This window comes from Myotis brandtii, unplaced genomic scaffold, assembly GCF_000412655.1.
Source record: "Myotis brandtii unplaced genomic scaffold, ASM41265v1 scaffold691, whole genome shotgun sequence".
Lineage (NCBI taxonomy): Eukaryota > Metazoa > Chordata > Mammalia > Chiroptera > Vespertilionidae > Myotis > Myotis brandtii.
In genome coordinates this window covers 1111572-1112561 of record NW_005370704.1, presented here as the reverse complement: position 1 = coordinate 1112561, position 990 = coordinate 1111572, and the positions used below count along the sequence as shown (strand labels likewise).

The following is a 990-nucleotide window of genomic DNA, read 5'->3' as shown; positions in this document are numbered from 1 at the left end:
AGTGCCGGGCACTCACCCAGCATGAGCAGCACCTTCTGCAGCTCCCCTTGCCTGGCGGAGAAGTACAGCTGCTTGGGGTGGAAGCGAAGCTTCTTGGGTCTGTGGGGAGAGCACAGGACGCTGTCAGCACCGGCCCACCTGCCGCCACGCATGACGTCTGCCTGTCGACTCCTCCAGGTCAAGGGCCCCAAAACCCCCAGGCTCGAGGCACTGCACACCACAAACAAAACACAAGCCACTGCCTTCTCCACCCACAGCAGGACAGGGCTCCTGGGTCCGGTGCACAGGGAGGACAGGATCGTCGGGCACAGAGCGCCCCTCGGCCGCTGAGGCCGGGCGCTGACGAGGCCTGACTCCAAGTGGCCGTGCGCCCGGCCCTCAGGGCAGTCTCTCCAGTGTTTAACTCCCCGAGGCAGCAAGGCCCAGGCCCGGCCCTGAGCAAGGGTCACGAAGCTGAGGGTGACCCCATGGCCTAAGCGGTGTGAGCCCTAGAGGACGCTGGTCACGTCCGCACTGGACTGAGGGAGGCGCAGCTGACCTCAGCCCTGACACCGAGGCTCCCTGCCCGCACGCTCCGGACCAATCCCGTTCCCCCAGGGCCCGGCGCCCTCACTCGTGATGATGGACGACGTTCGCTCTAGACGCCCCGTGTCTACTGGTCAGGGACACTGCGGCCCCTGCAGGGCAGGTAGGCCTGAGGGACCGCGGGCCGAGCGGCGCTGGTGCTGGGCCCCGGGGGCAGTACAGCAGGCCAGCAGCTCGCCGGGAGTCAATGGCTCACGGCCGAGACTGCGCTCAGTGTGACGGGGTAACGCGCAACCTTCCTGCAACAGGTGGGAGGTGTGCCCTGTCCTGCTGGACGACCACCGCCAGTGACCTCCTGGGAGCCCCGCAGCCCCGCGGGCAGATGCCCGGGAAGAGCGGTAGTGGCGAGAACGGGAAGCGGCAGGGCCATGAGGGCCCAGTGTGCAAACAGCCTGGAGGTGACAC

The 990-nt window shown here is 67.7% G+C and overlaps 1 protein-coding gene across 1 annotated transcript in view; it reads right to left on the bottom strand.

Moving 5' to 3' along the window:
* EHMT1 (euchromatic histone-lysine N-methyltransferase 1) overlaps positions 1-990 on the bottom strand; it is a 75209-nt gene that overhangs the window by 40334 nt on the left and 33885 nt on the right. Inside the window, exons 14-15 of the mRNA XM_014529696.1 lie at positions 821-977; positions 17-99 (exon numbers count right to left, since the gene is read on the bottom strand). Of these exons, the coding sequence (XP_014385182.1) occupies positions 17-99; positions 821-977 (240 nt within the window). The remainder of the gene's footprint in view (positions 1-16; positions 100-820; positions 978-990) is intronic.